We start from the raw sequence: 23,636 nt of genomic DNA, 5'->3' as shown, positions 1-23,636 counted from the left end.
TGCTCCTGAGGGATTGGTGCAATTAATGTAATGAATTGTGTTATTTCAATTTGCTATTGATCTGTATGCAGATTGTGTGCTGTTTAACTGGCAACAGTTGATTGATGGTATATTTTGCTTCTCTAGCAAGCATGATAAGCCATGTCTTCCAAACACTGGAACCAGCAGCTTTTTAGCTTTTAAGGTTAGTTTTTAATACATCAGTCAGCTGTTATCTGAAAATAATGCACGCCTTGCGGTCAGAATCCAATTTCACAACCATGGTATAGATATACATAAATGCACCACACAATAAATAAATCAGTATTTTCATATAATAAAGCGACCAAATTGAACTCACTTGCTGTCACCCTTTTGGTTAAAAAGTAAATATTCATTGGTGTCGACCCTCAAGTTATAATAATACCATATTCAGAATTTTAGAAATAGTTACAATTTATATCTATTTGTGTATAAATACCAACCAACCTTGTCAATAGAGTTTTCCTTAACTCTGTTTCCTCTGTATTGATGAAGCCGTGTCTCTTTGTTTCTGCCCACAGATTGCCATACAGAGCTGTCCTGTCAGAACATATAGTTGATATAGGTGTGTCTCATGTATATGTTTGTGGAAAATAAACATGTTATTTGCATGTTCTACGTCAGATAACCCTCATCACCCTGTCCATGATGAGCTGTGGTACATTTGTGCCCACTGACATTAGACTGTACAACAGCAATGGAGACCAAAGACTGTGAACATGCTGACCAGCCAGTTTTTCAAATGGCACTTTGCTTGAGATGGTGTTTAACAAATTTGGCAATTTCCAAAGCAACTGATGTCAGGATGTGAATGTCAGCTAAACATCTTTCAGACCGCTCACAAAGCCAAACCACAACCAATGGCTGCCATTTAGGAATCAATGCTTTATTTCAGTGTTGAGCGTGTGTGAATATTAAAGAGACAGTCCATACCAGTGAACAGACATGACAGATAGTAAATACAGAGAGAGAGAAAGAGCAGGCAAGTGACACTGTAAGAAACTGATCAGCTGTGTTTCAAAGCACTACATATCCATTTGAGGAAAAAGCAATGGTACACACCCAAGCCCATTATTGATTAAGGAATTTCTACTTTTTTTCACCAATTGATGAAATAAATTCCATACATCATATTCCCTCAAATGGATATGTAGTCTACAAATGAGCTATTTGTTTAAAGTCCTATTGCATTAATTTAACAAATAGCTATTTGTTACATTTGCAATAAATTTCAAAGATTACTGAGAAGGCAATTCCATCATATCATCTTTGAAACAACATTCATATGTATTACTGACATTAAGGCTGAATGTTCAGCAAACAAGGCCCAGATTACTTTAAGAAACACAACCTGGTTTTGTTCAAACAATCAATAATGCCAACCAATCCAAACCTTTTATCCCAGCTCAGAGTCAATGAGCAAAATTCGAGATTCAGACACAGTTAGGGGGAAAAAATGAACTCCTGTTTGGGACTTAGACATTTTGAACTGCTATTTGTATTGAACATGCACTTATCACATTGATTTTAAAAACCTATTTTGTCTTTGCTATGTGTAACAGAGATTGCAAGCATTGTCAGCATTCATCATTGAAACCAATGGCTACAAATAACAAAAAAACCTTTAAGTTAGCTTAAAATTAGTTGAACCATTTGTTACAAAAAAGAAAGAAAACAGTAGTAGAACTTCAAAATATACCTTCTGACCACTTGTTCACTGTGCTGTATTCTTAGCTACAGCCAACATATTAGCTTTGTGCTAAAAGTGTCCATTGGTTTCAATTAGAAATGCAATGCTAACAAGCTAATTTTGCTGACTGGCTGACGTGATTATTTTTCCCCCATGAAAACTTTCATCTAACAAAAAATAATCGAATGAATGTTAAATGCTGATTTGTCCACTCACAACAGTCAATATAAAATGTATCAAATACCAACAATCATAGTTTGAGTCAACATAACAGGCGAAATGTACAAAAAGAAGAAATATAATGGGCACTTAAGAATTTCAATGCACATGGTGGAACACAATCAAATGGCAATATAGAAAGATTGAAAATGATGAAATAAATAAATAAATAAATAGATAGATAAATAAATAAATAAATAAATAAATAAAATAACTGACTTAAAGTTCAGTTTTGAAACATAATATATTCATGATATTGACTTTCTCCCTTCCTGCTTCAATAAATAGACTGACAGACAACATCATGTTAATAATTGAAAGGACACCACTTCCTCTACCACAAGCATGTGTTAGTCAACAACAATGTTTTCTGTTTATTAATATTAAAGATTAAAGCGACCAACTGAATTCTGACGTCATTTAAATCCTTTTCTGTTTAATAATGGATGTAAATGCTTTGTATCACTATCACCACTTACACATAGCGCTTTTCCAAAAGTAATTTGTAAATGCTTTGCGACGTCTCATTTGTCTCATGTCCTTTGCAGTACTCAACCTCGCTGAAAATCTTCTTCGGAGTGGGTGAACTGTTTGTAAAACTTTGAAGTGGTACGTTTGATGTCAACAATCACATAATACAGAGGCATGCTTCTAGAACAATGAGGTATTGTCCGATGGGTGATGACAGAACATGTGGAATTGTACAAGCCGGCGACAGCACTTCTTGGAATTCTTACAGCATCCTAGAATCCTTGGCATTATGACGGAATGAGTTGAAACATTCTAGCATGCCCCTCCCCCGGGCACCTTGTTTTTTGTTACCGAGACAATGGCGGAAGCATTTTCTTTTTTTCCCACAAGACTGTTTGACCTAGTCTTGCCTGACTGCTGTGATTGGCTGGTACCATAGATTTACCCCAGAGCTTCCTGGGGAAGCGATTGTGGGTGATGTTTCCGGTGCTCTGCGGAACTAGCATAAGTGACAATGTGTCATAATAACTGACGCACTTTCAAGGCTGTAGAAGCGTTAGCTAAGTGGGCTAAGCAAATAACAAAAGTGCGAGTAGTAGTCACTCAATCACCTAAGTTAGCTCTGTATGAATGAATAATACACCATACCAATCGTGCTAACAAAAGAGGATTAGCATCCTGTTACCATGAAAAAAAGCTGGTAGTGACAGTGACAGGAAAGTCACACATATAATTCATGTAAGGCATCACAGGGGCTAACAATAAGATGGATAGGAAGAGCTTAACACTGAACTATGGTGCTCTAGCTTCAAGGTTATGGTTTCAGGGTTTTCTTCCCCCAACTAGACCCGCAAGTTCAAATTTGGACCACAAACTTTCCACTGTGATGTTGTAACAGTCTTTCCTGCTTTTCTCAGTTTGAGGAAACTATACAACCTCAATGAACCAAAATATATAAAAGAAAGAGTCATAATTGTCCTTGTTTTCAGTTCAAAGTGTCCTGTCAAGAGTTTTACAGATGCCTCTTATGGCTAGTACTTATAGACCCAACTTGTTTTTGTGATGCCACGAAGCCCTTCGAAACAAGTGGTTAAAATTGTTAAATAATCTATATTGACCCATATCATGATTTTTCCCAAAAATTCACTAGTTTTGTTACCTAAACCAAAGCAAGTACTTGTATTTCCTAAACCTAGCCAAGTAGTTTTATGCCTTACCTAACTGCGACTGGTTTTTAAAAACCCTGAAAATAATAAGGACACAAATCCTGGTCTTCTGGGTGAACGTCACATTTGTGCTCACAGGTAGCATCTAAACACAAGGACGCAAGGAGTTCAAGCCAGTCATACCACAGTACTACCAGCCAATCACAGCACAGTAAGGCCTTGGGACTTGGTGGAACACTCTTGGGGAAGCAAAAATAATGCCGAGCAGAAACAACCAGGTAAAAATGTTATTGATTCCAAATATGTTAATGACTGAGCATTTTACATGATATTATTAAAGGTATTATCACAAATATATAGGATAGATTTATAGACTTTTTTTCTCCTTGCAACAGATTTCTGAGGAAAAATATATGAGCACTCAAACCAAGCATAGATAGACAATGCTGCTCGTCAAAGCTACCGTGTCAATCAACCAAATCGATCAATCATTCAATCAGAATAAGAATCAAGCAACCGTTTCTACTAATGAATCTATTGCCTAAGACTTGTAAAGAATACTAGCATATGGCAAGAAAATAAGAAACATTCCATATTCAGACAATCCTAATGTACAAACAATGGACAACAGGCTAAAAGTGGCCCATGTCTTAGTTCAATATGTGATTCATGACCGTCGTTGAGTGAACAGTCAATGGAAATTGGGCTTGGTGAGGTTGCCCTTTTTCAAGCTTGCTTTATATTTACAGATTTACACGTTTACAACCACAGTTCTCTGCCGCTGGACCAGTTTTAAGTTACGTGCTTTGCTCACAGGCACACAAAGATGCTCCAAGAGTTGGTAGCTACTGTTAGCTTCCAATTGTTAGAGTGGATCTTTGTGTACCAATGTAAACTAAGGTACAGAAGCCATAAGGGAAGTCTGTGATAATGACCTGGAGTAGCAAATGGTGTCAAACCAAGACGTAGACCTCTTTTAGCTCACTGGCCATTATGTTGTCAATTACATACAATAAGAGAAGGCAGAACATTAGAAAACGTTTAATCTTTCAATCCATCCTTTATGCATTCATCCATGCCTTTAATACTTCTTTGATCCCTTGATCCACCATTCACTCCATTGTGGGTTTAGGAAGCAGTGGTTTCTGAAGACCTTCTTGCCATTGCAACCTTAACTTGTTCTTCCTTTCCTTTTTTTTAAAGCCTTATTTAATCCATTCTTCTACTAATGCCAAACTCGAAGAAAGAGGGACTTCTGGAAATTGACATCATGAATTAGTCGTTGCATAACTTCTTTTTTTTACTCCATCCTTGCATCACTCGGTGTTCCATTATGCGATATTTCTCAAATTTGGGTAGCAAAGTCTTGAATCCAACATCTTTCTGTTCAAGACCGGTGTTTGTCCTACCTTTCTTTATATCCGTGGGTTAACTTTTGATGATTACATTATCAAAACCATCAAAGGTGTCAAAACTTGATGAACAGATTTTCAATGTGGTTTAATGATGTAATGACAGCAAATCCTTTTTCTTTGCTTCCTCCTCTTCACCTTAATCCTCCATCCCTCCTTCCATTGTTACAGGCTGCGGTTCATGCAATCATTCCTAGAGTTTGACATCGTGCATCACATTTTTCCACCACATCTGCTTCCTCTGTCCGTCTCTCCTGCCTCTGCTTCATTTCTCCGTCCAAGCACCCATCATTGTAGGTAGCGGTAGACTTTAAAGCAGTGGTTGCCAGAGTCAGCCACTACCACATGTCCATCTGAGGTCAGAGCCAGACCTTGGGGTCCGTACAGAGGGTCCGCTGATGTGTTGATGTAGGAGAGGAAGGATCCACTGCCGTCAAACACCTGGAAATGTTGGAACAATTATGGTAAGTAAGTATTACGATGACTGCAAAATCACTCCCAATAAGAGGCTTCTGACAGGTTGATGCTGCAGTACCTGTATTCTGCTGTTGCCCCAGTCAGCTACGATGATGTTCCCATTAATGTCCACAGCTACGCCAGTGGGAGCATTGAACTGGCCGTTCCCCTCACCGTTAGAGCCAAATTTCAACACCAGCTCTCCCTCAGGGGTGAAAACCTGACCATGACAGTGAAAGAAAAAGGTCCATGAGCAAGAAATTGAATATCTAGCTGTTCACCTTGAACATGGAAAAATATGTATACAAGTAATGTTCAGTCAGTGAGGCCTCACCTTGACAGAGTGGTTATGGAAGTCTGTCACAATGATCTCATTGTTTTTGTTCACTGCTGCAAAGTGTGGCCCTTCAGGACAGAAAGAACAAAAACAGGTTGTGTAATCAGGGCTTCAGTCAAAACTTCATTTGCTTTCAGCACTTCAGGGCCTGTGTCCACATAACATCTCTTTCTAAAAGAAAAGCACTGGCAGTGGACAGATTGGGCCAGAATAAGCTTCTGGATGGCGAGTCCCGCCTGATCTAAGATATAATTGTTGCTTGAAAAAGATAAAACATATTGTGGACACCTCAACTGCTTTCAGTGTTTATATCTAAACTGACACTTCATCATCCACTTTAACTACTTCCAGTCTTTGCACTAAATGGACGATTATAATTTAGTCTAAAAACATTTCAGACTGGAATGTTTTTCAGTCTTATTCTTTGGCTTTTTTATTCATTTCTGAAATGTCTATGTCTTGAAACAAACTCTACCTGCAAATTGCTTGTCACCGTTGCCTCGACTACCAAACTTGGTGATGAGCTTGCCGGTCAGCTGGAAGATGAATACAGTGCATGCCTTGTTGTCAACCACAATCACGTGGCCATTCTGGTCCACAGACACGCCCTTCGGCCCCATCAGTCTACCAGAGCCAAGCTTTGCCTGATGGATGTCAAAAACATGAAAAGTAAGAACCAGTCAACAAAACCCAACAACAATTTGTTTTCATGCATCAGAAAATCTACCAGCATGAAAATGTCCCTGAAAATTAACCTTCATCGTTCAAAAGCTCCAACCCACATTGGTGCACCTACCTTGAACTTGCCCTCACAGGAGAAGATGCTGACCCACTTGTTGTCGTAATCGGCAATGATGATGTCACCGCTGGGGTGAACAGCCACACCCGTGGGACGCTGCAATTGCCCCGGCGACCGTCCACGCATCCCAAAACGACTCTTAAATTCCCCCTCGTTGGAGAAAATCTGGAGTGGGGAGGTAGAGACATAATGTATAATCCAAGTCTGATCCCTCAAACAGCCAGTTGAAGATGCAAGGATGATGGATGAAGATGCAAAGCGTGCTTTACCTGTACACACTGATTGTTGCTGTCAGCAATCAGAATCCTCCCGCTGGAGGATGCAGCCACTCCCTGAAGGTTGGTGAACTCTCCTTTATTCCTCCCCTTCGTTCCTGAAGAGAGCAGGAAAAGCTAAATGAATCAAATGTTAGCGTCTGCCCTGACTATCATTTTTCTAGTTTCATCTGTAACTCTTGTACCAGCTTAGCTTCATTAGGTGTAGTAAAACAGGCACCTGAATCTAATGGTTTATTTTGATGATGATGAATGTCTCACCGATCCTAAAGATGAGGTCATCCTCAATGGGGTTTTGGGTTTTGCGTCGTGGGGTGCCGAGTGCGCTGCTGGCTCTCTTTGAGCCCTTCTTCTTCTGGCCAGGAGACTTTCCCCGTCTCTTTGCCCCCTCAGAGGAGCCTGTGGACGGGGTGGCGTAGGCTGCTGAGTTGGTTGCTGTGGTGGTCGAGGGGGACACCTGGAGACAACGATGGAAGGAGAAAACAGTGCTTATGAACAAGAATTTGGGCTTTTTAGTAAATTAACTCAATTAACTTAAAAACATTTAGTACATTTACTTTACCCAAGGTAGTGCAGGGGACACCACCACATGAAATAAATTGCTTGAATTATGTTGCATGACCGCTCTTTATGATGATTGTTATTGACTGCACATTAATGTGACCTGTGGACCTGTTTCCTGTGATGTGCAGTAAGCTAGCAAGCCAGCAGAAAGTTGAAGAGGGAGATGGACCCATTTCCCTTTGAGCAAGAATGTCCATGAATAGGTTTTTGACCTGAAATTGTTGTCCATGGTCCAAATAATAACTTTTGATGTGTGTGTGATGTAGTGCCACAATAGTATTGAGGTCATGTCAACCCTCTGAAGGGATCAGTATGCTTACGAAATTCCTTGCCGGATCGTCAGAAAGCATCGGAAATGCCCTCATCAAATATCTTTCTGACATCCAATAGGGAACAACTTTTTAGCATGTAGTCCCACAGTGTGGAGTCATGATTACTCTCTAAAGGGATCTATATGCTTCACTGAAAATAATTGCCGGATTGTCAAATAGAATCTGAAAGATCCTCATTATAAATCTTTCTGACACCCAAGTGAGGGGCTGCATCCGTTTTTGTTAGTTGGACATCCCTTTTATTCATGCCTACCCTCGCCTTATCGCTACTTCACAGTTAAGCTAAAGGAAGGAAAGGAATTCAGTCAGTGGTTTCCCAAGTGTTGGGTGAATAAAAATAAACATTCACCCTTTTATATTAAATGTAAGAGATGTCGCCACATTTTGACTCCTCACACACCCTCCACCCACCTCTACTTCTGTCTCTGAGACCCTGCTGACAGTCAGTTTGAAGGGACTTCCTTTGATGTGCTGGTCGTACAGACGGAGAGCCAATGAGAAGTCGCCCTCTTTGGGCACTATGTACACAAACTCATAAGTCCCATTCTTGTGGTCCACGATTTCACCGTCCACGATGCTGCCATCTGGGGTAAAAACCTGGATTAACAAACGTAAACACAGGAAATCTTTAGTCACTTTTTGTGAAAGTGTGCGCAGAATTGTGTCACATTAAATCTAAGTGGAAGCGTAAAACAAACCTCTGCTGACAGAATTGCGTTTCCACTCTTGCAGGCTCCCCCTGACTTGTCTCTTGTCACTATGGTAACTGAGGCAGGATGTCCCACAATGCACTGTTCCAGGCCTGCACCCATTGCCTCGCTCTGGCTTGCCACCGCACTGAGAAAGACAAGGGCTGAGTTAAATGCTCTTGAATGCAAAAATGTTTTTCCATCTTGAATATTTGTTGTCAGCACGGTCTCACCTGGTCGTGACGATGGTCCCCAGGTTGTGTATGGACTTCCTGAGCCCATCAGTCTCCATCACCAGATCCAGCTGGTCGTTCTCTTCCGGCAGACATGGCAGGCCGAGGCAGGCTAGCTCGCCCAGCCTCTCCTGGAGCTCCTGCTCCGCCTGCAGACTCGCCACGCACGCCTCCCCAGCCAGAGCCTCCTCCGACTGGGTACAGGAGGCCGTGATGTCCCCCTCTCCCCGGATGAGGCTGTCCACCTGGGCCTGGAGGACCTGGAGACATGACATAAAATGTTTTTGATGTGTTGTCTGATGTTTTCTATCTCGTGAAGTAGAAATCTTGTTCTTGCCAAATCTTGCAGCTGACCTTCTGCTTGAGCCCATATGTGACTTCCAGCTCCATCAGCAGAACACTCTTCCGGACGTCCAGCTGCTTGTGCAGATCCTCGAAGCTCGACTGGATGTCCTCTTCAATGGAAGCTCTCTGATTGGTCAGCTGTTGGAGGATCTCCTTAACGAAGGACAGGGCGTCTGAAATCTGAGGGAGTCTGGGGCGATAAAATGGAGGGTAATGAGGACAAAAAGCTTGTACAAGTTTTTTTATCATAGTCATTCATTTACCACTAATGGATGGATGTAATGAGCGTGCAAGACACACTGCACATGCGTGTTTGCTTGATCGCCATCATTTCTCCTGTTGTGTCCTCATTGCTCCAGCAGTCCTGCATTTCCCTGACAATCCACCAGATGTCAACCTCTCCTGTTCACTCCAATACATGTGTCACACTAGTACCTGTGTTTCCCCTGTGTGTTGTTATAAAATGCTGGATTGTAGGCCTGACGAACTGCTTGAATATTTTTATTATAACTTAACTTATTTATATAGCACCTTTAAAAACAGAGTTTACAAAAGTAGGAAACTCAGGAAGACTTTATAACAGAGTAAAAGCTCAGACTAAATAAAGGTAAGAACAAAAAGGCAAAAAAAACACAAAATATATGAATAAATCCAAGTTGTGATCACAAAAAAGAGATAACATACAAATGTTAAGGATAAAAACAATAAAAGAATAAAAGAATAGGAAGACTAAAAGGAATAATAAAAAAAGCAGCTTTACGTTGATAACAGCACGTCATAAAAGTGTCTTTCTAAGAAATGATTTTTAAATAACCGACTCATTCTCCAAAGCCTTACAGTATCTGCTCAGGTTAACGCAAGGTCCCCTCCTCCACTATGAAACACCTAGAAGGGCCCCAACTGGGGATGAAGTCGTAAAAAGTGCTTGTTAACCAATGTCTACCTGTTCTGGACGGTCCCCAGCTTCTCCTGCAGGCTGCTGCGGTGCTGCTCCAGGGCCTGGCTGAGGGCCACCTTAGGGTGCTCTTCATGCTCCGACACACAGTCCTCACACAGCGCACACTCGCAGGCCGAACAGTACAGGTCAGCCACCTGTGGATGAAGAGTTGAGCACGGTGGTGGAGAGAAAGAATCTAAAGTTGTGGACAAACTTCATGACCTTCATCAACAATCTCACTGCTGGATCTCAGCTTTTTGCTTGTTGTCGTGTGTGAATTGGTCGACAGATATATTTTCCTACCTTCCCTGCATGTTGCGGGCAGGCGTTTTTGCCGGGCGGAGCCTCCAGGACGGTGCACTCCTCACTGCTGCTATCTGGCGAGTGTTGGTGGGCCTCCATCTACAAGTGGCAGCCTGGTGGGGGTGAACCTCCGAACACACCCCTTATGCCACACGGCAGCCAGGGGAAGGGGCTGGATGTTCAGGTACAAGGTTTCCTACTGTCTGCTTGTGGTGTTCGCGTCTGTCAACCCCTTGTTTCACACTTTATTCCATTGTGCGTTTGTGAGTTAAGGGGCAAAGCATTTAAACTCCTTATGATGACCTGTGGCACGAGTTGGATCTCAGGATGAGCATGGCTTTTGCTGTCTGTCTGTGCAGCCGATAGGAAGGGCTAAACATTCACACACACACACACACACCTGTCTGGAGCCTGCAGTCAAATCTGAGGGATTAAACATCCACGTCCTCCAGGATGTTTCCACACAGCACCCAGGAAAAAGTGAAAAGAAATCAGATGTAGGTCTTCTTTTTCTGTAGTTTTAATGTTCAGTCATCCACTGCTGTCAGAGCTTTAATTCCTTGATTTCTCTGACACAAAGAGGGAGGGATAACATTTCAGACATGCCCTCTAATTGAGCCTGTGGTCCAGTCCTGTTGGATGAAAAGGCGTAAAGGCATCCCAAACTCTGCAAATCTTCCAATTACAGCGCCCGTCTGCTTCCATGTGTTGTCTATTCCCAGAGCAATGTGCCAAAAAGTCAATCCTCTTCACGTCTGATTCGAAGGAGCAGACGTCGGTGTAGATTTAATTCACAGAGAGTTCAAACTGAGGACAGTTTCCTGGGGAGAGAAGAGAGAGACGAGGATTAGGTGGAAAAGCAGATAAACATGGACGTTAAAAAAAAAACTTCTTGGCTGTGTTCTTCTCTGCCACGCTTAATGAGTTTTATGTTTAAAGAAGTGCTTCTGCTACAGGAGGAGCCCTATCGCAGGAACCAGGGTCGAAATTAAAGGAACACTTCACCCAAAAATGAAAATGTATGTTATTATCGACTAAACAGGTGAAGTAGCTGGAAACTGAAAAAGTAAAAACCAACCAAACAAACATTAAGTGGTTCCATGCAGCTCGCCTGGTGTAAGAAGCCACAAGATCCCAAATTGATTTAAAATGATTTTAGTTACATCCTCAACACGGTCGAGGTCGGTTTATTTTTTTATTTATGTTATATTATTTATCTCTTAATTGCAAATCAGTGGTTCAAGTTATGGTGTTATTGTTCAGTTAACTGTGACGCCTGTCCCAAAAAAAACCCAAAACACTTTCTGCTCTCTTGGCCTCTTTCTTCATCCACGGCAGAGCCATAACAATTGAAAGAGTGTTTATTGGACGATGTGTGTACAGTCTCCTCGTTGTTGGGTGTTGTTGATGAGATCTAGAGCAAGAGCAGGCATCAATTTTGTTTTTATAGTCAACTGAACAAGAGGAGGTTATTGAATTTTGAATGTTGTCCATTATTGTTTAATGGAAACGTGAAATAAAATGTAGAACCAGACAGCTGAGGTTCATTTTAAATGTATTTCCACTATCAAACTGTCAGTTTTTGTGCCCTTTAGCCGCAGTTCCTTTAGACACCACTAGATGGAACAGCGACAGGATTCAGACTGCCCGGAGGTGACTGGGAAAACCCCAGACTGCATCGCCCTGATGGTGTTTCCCTCAACTGACAGCTGTCCAACGTTGAAATCAGACAATGTGATATGTTTGTCTTCAAATGTGTGAGGTTAGTTCATAATGAAGTCAACAACGTGACAGACAACACGTCAACAGCTTGTCTTCCCCGCTGTAGGAATGCCCATACGTTACCATCCAGGTGGCGCATTAGATCCCTGCACACCCCTAATTACCTCCCAGACGGTACGCTCTGCAGTGAGGAGCAGATGCAGATGGTACGATCTGCAGACGGGGAGGTGGGGGTGGAGGGCTGTGCTGCATGTCGGACCAACAGAGGGAGGTGAACGAGGAGTACGATACCAATAAAGAGCTTCGAGGAGCAGAAATGTAGGTCACCGAAATGTCTTCAAAGTGATGGAAAAAGAGAGGCTGTGGTTTCCATGGCGACAGACTGCATGGGGAGGGGTGAGGAAGAGACAACAGAAAGTGAAGCAGTTGTGGTCCCTTTAATCCTAAAATCCTAAATTTAACAGCGTGTGCGCTCTCACGTTTTCACTGAGCCGAAGCAATCACATTGATGATTCAAAGTGTCCCAGTTCACTAAGACACACAGATGTGATGAGGAGGAGGAGGATCAGTGTGAACGATGAATATTTGTAATGCCACATGACGTTAAAATGCACGCTGCATCGGACATGTTCTGCAGAAGTGGCCCTAACAGATGTCGGAAGTAGTAAAAGTCGTTTTATTGACAATTTTATGGTTAATCTAGTTTTTTTTTCGTCTTTTGTAAGCGAGTTGAAAAGGTTGATCAGGTGCTGACATGAAAGAAAATACATTTAAACAAACTTCAGCTTGTTTTTGTCAAGTATCTCCAGGTTAAAAAAAAACCTTTTCTGTTAGATTTTCTTTTACATCTCCACACTTTTTAAAGATATAATATGTGAGAAATCTGCATTAAAAAGTCTAAAAATGACTCATACTTACATTATCCCAAAGGCTGACAATGCTAAACAATGTTCAAACCAGAAAAATCCAAGTTCAAGTTCACTAAAGGTAACGGCTATGAACACTTGTAAAACGCAGGTCACAGCCGCGGATCACTGCTGCAGTCAGGTTGATAAACAGGAGCGGAGATAAATCCACTTTTTAATCCCAGAAGTTACAAAGTCATCTCTGAGCTGATGAGTAACAGTAGTAAAAAGTAATAAAATACATAATAACTTAACTTAAACACTTAACTTAAACGTCGCATTAAACTATATGTGACACCTATATATGTATTTACATTCATATAATTGCTAGTAGAAATAGAGAAGGAAGATACGTACCTGATACTACACTTTAACTACAGTATTGATAATATTGACCAATGTTGCAGTATGTAATAGTTAATAGTATAAATAAATGCTACATTAAAGCTTTTATTGTGCGGAAAATTTTGATAGAAAACTGGTAACTTTCAATATTGGGCAGCCAACAGTGTAAACAGAATAACTGAAAGTGGGCACTAAATGTTTTACATCTTCGAGTGTACACAAGTATGAGCAGCAATTTATAAGTTACGCTAAAGATCTTCTGACTGTTTCCAATTAAACCTTCAACATTTACCCCTTACTATTATTATGTTCCTCTTTAATTTTAAAATTGTTCTCATCTCTGACGTCCGCCTGTCAGCCGTCTTCTCTCCATCACATCTCTTTTCCTTTGTGTTATTTTCCCCTTGTTTACTGTTTCACGTCTCCCTACCAGACTGTATTTTGTATTTTTACCACATCTGTGTGTAAAAACATGAGCCCCATGTTTTTATTCTGCTGAATAATTTATAAAGGGGAGGGATTATGGTTATGAGTTGCCTGTGATCTTGTTCATAATCCTGTTTTAACACCTCCCCCCCTCGAATACTCTGTTCAGAAACAACCGTCCTGACATCAGAGTGGCCTTACACAGACACACACACACTATGTCTGTCTGACACACACAGGCTCATCACACACACACATACACACACACACACACACACACACACACGTGGACTTCTTTCATCTTATCTTATTTTTTCAGGAAAATTCACTCTCCACTCCCGTAACTGCTGCACCCCCACACTTTCATTCAAGGATTGAATGCTGCAGTATAGTGCTGCAAAGGATTATGGGGTGACACTGAGGCTCTTTTTGCAGGGTGTGTGTGTGTGTGTGTGTGTGTGTGTGTGTGTCGGGGCCTTGTGATTCTGTGGTGACTGTTTGTAACTGTCACTTACAGAGCGAGAGACAAATGAACCCTTTCTTTCTTTCTTTCTTTCTTTCTTTCTTTCTTTCTTTCTTTCGAAACCTAAAAAATTCCGCAGCTGAATTCGAAATTGGGAAAATCTTTTGGGGCCGACCCAAACTTTTAACCACATCTGTGTTCCCGTCATGGACGCGATATAGGATACGTGTCGATGTTGTGCCAGAAGTCTGATCCCCAGCTGAGTAATGTTGCCCTCCTGCCACCAACTGAGATCAATCCCCACGGTTGGGTGAAGGTTAAGGTCTGTCGGAGGCATGCAGACTTCAGCATCATACATTTTTTTTAAAAAGTTTGGATAAATGAAGCATTAGATGGAATTTAACAACTTTTTTTATCAGTTCTTGTTACTTTAAGACAATTTCAAACTTACAAATTTGAAAAATTTAAAAATGTTATTTTTTCTGCTGTCCACCTGCAGTACCGCCACTCTCTGCTCCACACAGTTCACTCAGCATATATTCATCTATCTACATTTCTATTTAAATGTACGTGCCAGTTGTGAGTTTTGAGTTTGCACATCAGAACAAAACTTCATGTGTGTGTTTTTGCAATTATGACCGATTAAAGGTTACAACATTAAAGTTTGAATCCTTAAAATCTTCTGAGTTAAACTCAGTTTCTGAAACGATTTGCTCTCTGTGTTTTCTCTACAATCAGTAATTACTTTACTTTGTAGTGTTTTTTGTTGCTAGTAGCGGCAGAGTCCGCCATTTCCACACATACAGTGCGCACACATGCGCTATGAAGTCCAGTTTCATTTGAGCTTGTTGTGTTTCGAGAGCTGGGTCGTCGCGTTGAACGACCAAAACTAAACATGTTCGAGTTCAAATGAAGACTGATTATTTTAGGTTTATTTCTCGCCTAAAATGTCCTCAGAAACACGATGCTGAGCTGATGTCGCCATCAAGGGGCGTTCGTCCAATCAGGTGAAGCCAGGGGGTGTTTGCGTGGATGACGGAGGGTGGAGTCTGTTTAGGTCAAAGCCGGGAAGTGTCCCGTGCCTCTGTGGACGCATACTTTTACTGCTAATGCTAATTTTCTACTACTGCTGCTTCACATTAAAAACATTCAACTCAAGAAACACGGGGAAGCTTTTATTGTGAAGCAGTTGCAGGAAACACAATCTATTTCTTAATGATTCATCAAAAATGCATCCATAAAACAGCGCCCAGTGTTGGCATATTTTTTTTGTTAGGGAGTCACATCAGAGTGGATGTTAATACCGATATATTTTTCAATTTCACGGCAATAAATTTAACATCAATCTGCTATTTTTCCCCTGTTTAATCTTGTAGCACCATCTTGACAATAAAACATTATTTCACGTTTTGATGTGAGCCGAGGACTGATTGGAAACCTACTCACGTCTTCTCGGTTACGTCATCCAGAGGGTCTGTATTTAAAAATCACAGGCGCTGGACGAGGATCAGCTCCAGGTGAGACGTATCTGCATTCGAGACTGAACTGCAAGAGTCAAACCAGTTTCTGAGGAGCTGGTCAGTGAAGCTGCTGTGTGACGTCACAGTGACAGAGGAAGATACAGCTGAGGTATACTATACACACCACACACACACACACACACACACACACACACACACACTGGTAATGTGATCTCCTTCTCTTCATTTTCCCACGGGAAGGTTCACGGTCACTCTGTCTCTGGTTCAGTTTAATCACTCTGCTCCTGCAGGTCTCTCCCCTCTCTCTATAATCTGTCTGTCTGTGTTTCGGTGACGTTTCTTAAAACAGGTTAACACTTGATATTGTTATTATGCAGAGTCTTCATGCAAAGATATCACCAGATTCACAATCTCAGAACCCATCGGGCTTTTGTTCAACTATGAGCCCGGTGGTGGCTGGTCACTAGAGGGCGCCAGGACGCCGACCCTCCTCTGTCTGCATGAGGAAGACTCATGTTGGATCAGATTTTAAGAAATCACTTTATTTTCTATTTTTTTTAACTGAGCAACGTTAATATAACATGGAAATCTTATACATTTCTATAGAAAAGCCTGTTTTCCTCCCACTCAGACTGTTTACCTGCAGCAACCAAAGCCCTCTAAAATGTGATTGGTCATTGCTGCCAGGACTCTCAGTCCTTTGGTATTCATGTTGTGTCTCTATGTGGTCTTTCTGTGTCTCTTTGTGGTCGTTCTGTGTCTCTTCGTGGTCGTTCTGTCTCTTCGTGGTCGTTCTGTGTCTTCGTGGTCGTTCTGTGTCTCTTCGTGGTCGTTCTGTGTCTCTCCGTGGTCGTTCTGTCTCTTCGTGGTCGTTCTGTGTCTCTCCGTGGTCGTTCTGTCTCTACGTGGTCGTTCTGTGTCTCTTCGTGGTCGTTCTGTCTCTTCGTGGTCGTTCTGTGTCTCTTCTTGGTCGTTCTGTGTCTCTTCGTGGTCGTTCTGTCTCTTCGTGGTCGTTCTGTGTCTCTCCGTGGTCGTTCTGTCTCTTCGTGGTCGTTCTGTCTCTTCGTGGTCGTTCTGTGTCTCTTCGTGGTCGTTCTGTCTCTTCGTGGTCGTTCTGTCTCTTCGTGGTCGTTCTGTGTCTCTTGTGGTCGTTCTGTCTCTTCGTGGTCGTTCTGTGTCTCTTCGTGGTCATTTTGTGTCTCTTTCTGGTCTTTTTGCACCACTTTTTTGTCGTCTTTTGTCTCTTTGTCGTGGTTTCTTGTGTCTTTGTGGTTAGTGTCTGTCTCTTTGCAGTTGTTCTGTGTCTCTTTGTGGTCTGTCTCAGGTCATTTTGCATTGCTTAGTGGTTATTTTCTGTCTTTATTTGGTCCTTTCGTGTCTCATAATAGTGATTTGAATGGCTTTCCATCAGTCAGTGTGTATAGTTCATGCAGAGGCTCTGGTCTCAGGCCTCCTGACCCCTCCAGCCCGCGGGCCTGTGCCCGGTCAGTACCCATAGCTACAAAAATCAGGGTGGATGAGCCCAGTTTCTGTTCACAGAAGTGACGTACCTCCTGTTACTGTTAGCACACAGGATGCTAATGTGCTGTACTCACAGGCCTGACACACACACACGCACACACACACACACACACACACACTTGTATTTGCTGAAGCTGAGGTGAATCAGTCTGTTCCTGCGTCCGTTCATTCATTCGTACTCCACCCTCGTTCATCCTGCAATCTGTCCATCCTCATGTCCTCCATCACAGCTCCATCTCTCCCTCCCTCCCTCCTTCATCCCTCTCTCAGGAAGGCACACCACGCTACAGATGCTGCTGTCATCCCCAAACATTCCTCCACCCATAAATCCATCCATCCACCCTGCTCTCCGTCCATCTAATCCATCCTTCCACCCCTCCACCCTCCTGAAAAGGAAAGAAAGCCAGCACTCACCATGTCCCCCTCAGTCGCAGGTGATACTGAGCTCCTATTTTCCAGCCTGAAGCCATCGCGTCATGATAGCGTCTTGTTTGCTCCCTCTCCTCTTTACTGTGTGTGTGTGTGTGTGTGTGTGTGTGTCTGTGTGTGAGTGTGAGTGGGAGGGGGAGGATATCATCGTCACGGCAACACCAGCAGCTTGCAGCAGCAGCAGCACCACCAGGCCGAGGGGGGGGGCAGAGGGGGGAAAGAGGGAGGGAGGGGAGGGCGGCCATCAGGCCTCGCTCCAGCATCCACCAATGAGGAGCCAGAGGAGGGAGAAAAGGAGAGAGGTGATTGGTTCATCCGTCCGTCAGTTACAGTAGTGAGGGCGTATGATTCTCTCTCTCTGCATGTGACGATGTCTCTCTCCCCTCTGGTCTCACTCGTATCAGCTCTTAATAATTCTCTTTTAAAAACATAAAAACTAAATTTTTTCAAACAAATTAAAAAGTGTCACTAAACAATAACTTCTTTGTGAAATCATGTCTTTTTATTCTTTATATGTTTCTTTAAGATGCCACTTTTTTCAGTTTTCACCTCCTCGCATTCCAAAATTATTATTTTTTTACAGTTTCCTCAAATCTGTCTCATGTTATTATTACGATTATTCAGATTCAATGAATATTACTATTGTTATAGTGTGCTGCATGCAGGTCATGTGATAAAATTGCTTTGTTAATATAGTTAACTAAATAGTTGTGATAATATTCATATAAATTATTTATAAATATCATTTCATACATGTCTTATTAGCAGTGAAGCAATGTAACAAAGCACATTTATTGAGGTACTTGCACTCTACTTGAATATCTCCATCTCCTACTTATGTATTCTTCCACTTCACTACATTTCAGAGGCAAATATTGTACTTTTTACTCCACTACATTTATATGATTACTTTAGTTAGGAGTTACTTTGCAGATTGTGCAGAGGCAATTTTTTTAAACTAGTCTATTTCATAGGTTCGATTATCTGTCAACTGTATACAGCATGTATTTTTGTGTATAATTTACATTTACTCGTACTTTTAATACTTAAGTACATTTATTGCCAGTAAATTACTTTTTAAACTTAAATATTAATTAGACACTACACGACTTTTACTTAACTACTGTTCATATATTGTAAATATAATGTATATAGTGCCCAAAAGTCATAGTTGATTAAAAGTATATTGATTAGTACTTGAGTAAGCGTAAAAGTCTTAAAATATCTGATATCAAATGTACTAAAGTATCAAAATCATCATTATTATTGCTAATAAAATAAATTAATTTGAAATTATTTTACTTTGGCTCCGATGCAGCATGTAATCTGTAAGGTAACTAGTAACTAAAGTAATCAAATAAACGTAGTGGAGTAAAGAGTACAATATTTGCCTCCAAAATGTAGTGAAGTGGAAGTATAAAGTAGCAGGAAATGGAAATACTCCAGTAAAAATACCTCAAAATTGTACTTAAGTACAGTACTCACTACCTACATTCCATCACTGTGTATGGGTTAACCAAAATAATAACAATAATAATTATTATTATTATTAATAAAATAATAACAATAATTATTATTATTATTATTATTATTATTATTATCATCATCATCATCATCATCATCATCATCATCATCATCACCATAATAACACGGTATGTAAAGAGTACTTGTATAACACAGAGTGAGTACTGGACAGTAGACGTTAGCTCCTGTTCAGCCTCCAGTCCAGCAGGCGGCAGTGCGGCGCCATTAACCAGTTTACCAGCCGCCATTTTGGAACAAAAAGAAGCGAGCGCTCATCCGGAGTCACTTTACGCTGCGGAGGAGCCCGGAGAGCAGCACAGTCCCGACTCTCCGACTTTAACGGTAAATATACTTCAAAACGACTCTTTACACATCAAATGAGAGCGTGTACGTGTTGAGAACAGCGTGTAGAAGGATACGGCGGCGACATTCAGCACAGATGATGAGCTTATTTAACGGATGATGGTAGATTGTTCCAGAAACGACGCGTCTGCACGTTGTCCAAAATAACTTAACTCAACGTGTTCAAACTGTTAGAGGAGGTTTTCCTTCATTTCACAGTGTTACAGCCATATTCATCAGTGGCAGGTTAAAGCAAGGCCTCGTGTTTCATTCTAGGTGATATAGGTAACATAAATAAACCTTTATTTGTCTATTTTTAAAAAAAAAACGTTCACTAGTGAAGAGATGAAACCATAAAACACATCAGTGTTTGTGTCTGTAGCAGAGGAGCACGTGGAGCACATGAACTAAAATTCAACAGGTATTATGAAAAGTAAACTCATCCAATATTTAAAGTGCTTGTACCTATTGAAGAAGATGCATTTTATTTTATACAGCACCTTTCAAAATCAGGAACTACATGTTTTATGTTAGAAAAAAATAGGTTAAGATACGTTGAAGATTTCTTTAAATGGCATCATTTAAGAGACATAGGATGAAGTTAGGTTTCTTGATGTGATGCACTTTTATAAGGAATAACATGCATTTAACTTTACTCAATAGCTTCCATTTTATCTTTTCAGGTTGTGCAATGGTTCGTCTTTGGCGCTCTTTTGACCCGAGGATGCCGGCGTCACCTCGGAGCTGTTGCCCGCAGGTTCGAGAAGGTTAGAGATGATTTATTAAGATATTTTCCCTCCGAACTTCCTTAACCACGTGTCCTTCTACGCTGTGATGACAGTATTTCCTGCCATTCGTAGTTTCCACCAGAGGTCTAAAGACCAAAGACGGTCCAAACCTTCCTTGGATGTCTGAGCGTTATTATGAGACTAGTTATTGTCATTAGGAGCTTACTGATCTTTACTTTTGTTTACAAGAAAAACACTATTTAATGACAGGCTTCTCCGTGCTTATTAAGTTTGAAGTTTGCTTGTTCTCAGGTGGATAATGACCTTCAGGGACACCGTACAGAAGCTGCTCAACTGTCACGATGGAGGATGCGACGCAGAAATAAACGTGCGCCACTGGACCCTTGGTACCGGTGAGCTGATGATTATATGTCCTGAGTTTATGTGATATCAAAATGAAGCTTCAGTGAAGTAATAAAACTCAATGCTGGGCACACAATGTGGTCGTTAGAGCTGAACTGATTAATTGATGGAAAGAAAATTACTTGCCAACCATTTTGATAATTGATGAATCATTTAATTCTTCCAGTTTGGATTTTGATGGTACATTTTTATTAAGTGAAAGCTGTTTTTGTGCCAACAATAATCCTCCTTTAAAGTTAAGTAGCACCAATATATTTTGATTATGTCGATATAAAGTCTGAAACGGTGAATAATGCCAATCAGGAGTCCTAAGTGATGTCGTCTTTTTACCCTCCGAACAGTCAAAAGTCGAACACTTAGTCAATTTAAAATTATATAAATCGGAGAAAAGGAGCAAATTCTCATTGATTTATTTTGAACATGTACAAACAAAACACCAATAAAACCTAAAATGAGTCAAGAACATGTCTCTGTATGAGATGACGGTCTCTTCAAACGATCTTTGAATTGCGTCCACATGACTGTAGAAGTGCCTGCAGGTTTTCGCTGTGATGACATTATTTCCTGCCATTCGTAGTTTCCACCAGAGGTCGACAGACCAAAGATGGCCCAAACCTTCCTTGGATGTCTGAGCGAAAAATAAAACTTTGTCTAACATGTCTCCACATCTCTGCTTTCAGTTCTAACTTTCTCTGTCTCACTTTCAGGGTGAACGTCTTGATGTCGTTACTGGTGAAGATCACGGCGCGTGCAGCTGGTATGTTTTCTGATCACAATCTTTGATAAAGTAGCTGCTCTGAAAGTTATAGTCCTGTCGCTGTGATGACATTATTTCCTGCCATTCGTAGTTTCCACCAGAGGTCTACCGACCAAAGATGGCCCAAACCTTCCTTGGATGTCTGAGCGAACAATAAAGATCTGTTAACTTGTCACATCTCTTTGCTTTCAGATCTAACTTTGTCTGTCTTTACTTTCAGGATGAACATGTTGGTGGTGGTGATTCAGCATCCATCAAAGCTCTTGTCGGCGTGATTGCAACCAAAGACTGCAAATCTGGTATGTATGTTTTTAGGATTACAATGTTTGCTCAAGTAGCTTCCATCATGTCGCTGTGATGACATTATTTCCTGCCATTCGTAGTTTCCACCAGAGGTCTACCGACCAAAGATGGCCCAAACCTTCCTTGGATGTCTGAGCGAACGATACAAATCTGTTAACATGTCACATCTCTTTGCTTTTAGATCTAACTTTCTCTGTCTTAACTTTCAGTTGTAACCTCCTGATGGTGGCACTGTTCATCAAAGAAATGGCAATCTAAGCAGGTATGTTATATTTAATTTTTGGGGGATACAGTCTTTCGTAAAGTAGCTGCTCTGGAGTTTATGTCCTTGCTTACAACCAGTTCGCTGTGATGACATTATTTCCTGCCATTCGTAGTTTCCACCAGAGGTCGACAGACCAAAGATGGCCCAAACCTTCCTTGGATGTCTGAGCGAATTTAAAACATGTGAATAAATCAAAGTCTTGTCCTCAGCTTCTCAGCTAACTTGTTTTTCCATGTCACTTTCAGGGTGGAAGTCTCTGCCGGAGGTGCTTCATAAATTCTCTCCAGTGTCACGCGGTGCTGCTTCTTGTCTGGTATGTATTTTACTTTGAACAGTATATTTCAGTTTGTAAATCCGGTCCAGCCGTAATGTACAGACTGACGACCTACAGTTCGCTGTGATGACATTATTTCCTGCCATTCGTAGTTTCCACCAGAGGTCGACAGACCAAAGATGGCCCAAACCTTCCTTGGATGTCTGAGCGAATTCAGTTGTAGTTGTACCCATAAGATCAAAATGTTCTGCCTGTTGGTTAATATATTATATTTCTTCCATCCTACAGGAAGGACGAGAACATGGAGCTGCATCGATCCGTCTTCAGTCGATTCAGGAGGACTTTTCCACAATCTTTTCATCAGTTTTTGTATGCAGAGAAATTTGTTGACCATTGCTAACCTGTTGCATCAAACCACAATGAAATAAAAGTTTGAGTGTTTCCTTGCCTACATGTTTTTTTTTTTACTTGTGAAATGTGCCATTTTTACAGGGCTTTGGTCACAAAAATGCCACAAGACTGCACACACACAGTTCTCACTGTAGTGACCTGAAAACATCTTGACCAGAACATAAATGTGTAAATGAAATACTGTAGATATTATTCAATAACTTTGTCCTGTGTTATTTACTTGCAGTGAGTTGTGTTGAAAAGTAGTGGGAACAGGAAGAACCGCTTTTTTTAACCAGTCTTCAACATGTGATTGTAGGCAGTATAAAAGGAGGTTTAGTATGATGTCAGAGATGATAAGATGAGGGGGGAAACATTGCACGAAGTCTTATAAGGGGCATAGAAATTATGAAAATGAATCAAAATGAAAGGAATAAGGTTAACGATGTCTACCTTGCCTCAAATTAATTTGATTATTACAGAAAATACGCTCTGTGGCAAGTTTATGATACTTTTAAGGGGTTTTTTTCCTGCAAGATAATGAACAGTGATGTTTTAAATCTAAATGAAATTGCCAGAAGGGAAAACAATGAGTCCATGTTGGCATGATATTTATTGTCCCTGGCGACCTCTGGTCTTATTGAGCTGCTGTTTTTTGGGACTCGGACATTTAATAATTTAAACAACGTGTGAATATCTTGAGCCTGTAGTAACCACAGACCTTATTAAGACATGTAAAGGTCCCATATTATGACTCACTTTTTCTGGGATTTTGGGTCTATGGTGCTGCCACACACATAAAAACTTTTTTAAAAGACCATCTGTGCCTTTTTGAGTGAGACACAGATGTCTGACGGTGTCTCGCCTGCAGTTTCCAGATGAGCGGGTCAAATTGGGCTTCGGTCACCGACGCCATTGACCGATCATTTGAATGTTCCCACCCACACAGTGTCTCCACCCACCAGGTTCAGCATTACCACCTTGGAGATCCGCCATCACGCCCTCCAAAGCACCATGTCGAAGCGCAACGAGAAGTGCTCTGTTGTCGGCTGCAAAGACGAGAACAAAACGCTGCACCGTGTCCCGGCC

General features: G+C 41.2%; 2 protein-coding genes across 2 annotated transcripts; one reads left to right on the top strand and one right to left on the bottom strand.

Annotated features, from left to right (window-relative positions):
* Positions 1-886: 886 nt before the first annotated feature.
* Positions 887-17,724, bottom strand: LOC311251553 (tripartite motif-containing protein 2-like). Its single transcript, XM_084344026.1, has 14 exons — positions 17,527-17,724; positions 10,250-11,070; positions 9,953-10,101; positions 9,019-9,199; positions 8,665-8,924; positions 8,441-8,579; positions 8,154-8,339; positions 7,108-7,303; positions 6,841-6,944; positions 6,569-6,736; positions 6,248-6,416; positions 5,770-5,840; positions 5,515-5,655; positions 887-5,420 (listed from the first exon to the last, which is right to left on the bottom strand). Exons 2-14 carry the CDS (start codon positions 10,346-10,348, stop codon positions 5,268-5,270), a joined length of 2,016 nt encoding a protein of 671 aa, XP_084200152.1. The 5' UTR covers positions 10,349-11,070; positions 17,527-17,724; the 3' UTR covers positions 887-5,267.
* Positions 16,988-22,598, top strand: LOC311251828 (uncharacterized protein; the record flags this gene model as incomplete). The annotated part of the gene is made up of 10 exons (XM_084344473.1): positions 16,988-17,075; positions 17,383-17,546; positions 19,222-19,407; positions 20,091-20,174; positions 20,448-20,548; positions 21,266-21,302; positions 21,536-21,614; positions 21,828-21,880; positions 22,129-22,196; positions 22,446-22,598. The coding sequence occupies 8 exons, from the start codon at positions 16,988-16,990 to the stop codon at positions 21,839-21,841; spliced, it is 753 nt and encodes a 250-aa protein (XP_084200599.1). The 3' UTR covers positions 21,842-21,880; positions 22,129-22,196; positions 22,446-22,598.
* Positions 22,599-23,636: the final 1,038 nt, after the last annotated feature.

Source organism: Pagrus pagrus, assembly GCF_965226575.1.
Source record: "Pagrus pagrus genome assembly, chromosome: 22".
Taxonomy (NCBI): Eukaryota; Metazoa; Chordata; class Actinopteri; order Spariformes; family Sparidae; genus Pagrus; species Pagrus pagrus.
The sequence above is the reverse complement of the archived record's forward strand: the minus strand, read 5'-3'. Positions and strand labels throughout refer to the sequence as shown.